At 42.9% G+C, this 1269-nt stretch overlaps 1 protein-coding gene across 1 annotated transcript in view; it reads right to left on the bottom strand.

The window, feature by feature from the left end:
* Nucleotides 1–1269, bottom strand: part of LOC101859043 (monocarboxylate transporter 14) — a gene marked incomplete at both ends in the record, with an annotated part of 16909 nt that overhangs the window by 11289 nt on the left and 4351 nt on the right. The window contains 1 exon segment of the mRNA XM_013087875.1: nucleotides 394–537. Within this exon segment, the coding sequence (XP_012943329.1) occupies nucleotides 394–537 (144 nt within the window).

The following is a 1269-nucleotide window of genomic DNA, read 5'->3' as shown; positions in this document are numbered from 1 at the left end:
CACACACACATACACACACACATACACACACAATCACACACACAATCACACACACAATCACACACACACACACACACGCACACACACATACACACACAATCACACACACAATCACACACATATACACACACAATCACACACATACATGCTTAGACAACCACCCCTTCCCCCCAAAAAAACCCCAACAAAACCCCAACCGAAACAAAACAAACAACAACAACAAAAACAACAAAAACAACAAAAACAACAACAACAACACAACACACACACATATAATACATACATACACACTTACCACACGCATCAATAACATTCTATATATTTAATATATAAAGAATACAGTACAATAAGACTATCTATAAATCTCCTAATGTTATATCCTTATAAACATACCAACAACGATGCCGTAGAAAAAGACGAGGGCGGGAAGAGAGTAGGAGAAACTGGCGAGGAGTAGTCCAGTACTGATGAGAATCACGCCCACAAAGATGGTCACTCTCACGGACAGAAGACTGGCGAATAAACCGCTCACTGGACCTGGAGGGGGAGGGGGGAGATTTGGAGATAGATGGATGGATGAATGGATGGGGAGAGGGAGGGAGGGAGGGAGGAAGGGGGGAATTTGTAGATAGGTGGATGGATGGATGGATGGGTGGATGGGTGGGTGGGTGGATGGATGGATGGATAGATGGGTGGATGTATGGATGGATGGATGGGTGGATGGATAAATGGATGGATAGATGAATGGATGGATGGATGGATGGGTGGATGGGTGGGTGGGTGGATGGATGGATGGATAGATGGGTGGATGGATGGATGGATGGATGGGTGGATGGATAAATGGATGGATAGATGAATGTATGGATGGATGGATGGATGGATGGATGGATGGGTGGTTAGGTCGGTGGGTGGGTGGATGGATGGATGGATGGACGGACGGATGGATGGGTAGGTGGATGGATGGATGGATGGATAGATAGATAGACAGATATACGTATAGATAGATAGATAGATAGATAGATAGATAGATAGATAGATAGATAGATAGATAGATAGATAGATAGATAGATAGATAGATTGATATACGTATAGATAGATAGATAGATAGATAGATAGATAGATAGATAGATAGATAGATAGATAGATAGATAGATAGATAGATTGATATACGTATAGAGCGAGCTATTATTATCGAGAAGAAGCGGAAGAGAGAGAGAGAGAGGAGAGACCACACCATACCCTTCATCATCGACCCAAAAGCGCTGGAAC

The sequence above is a fragment of the Aplysia californica genome, unplaced genomic scaffold (genome assembly GCF_000002075.1).
Source record: "Aplysia californica isolate F4 #8 unplaced genomic scaffold, AplCal3.0 scaffold00650, whole genome shotgun sequence".
NCBI classification, from domain to species: domain Eukaryota; kingdom Metazoa; phylum Mollusca; class Gastropoda; order Aplysiida; family Aplysiidae; genus Aplysia; species Aplysia californica.
This window is presented reverse-complemented; position numbering and strand designations above follow the sequence as displayed.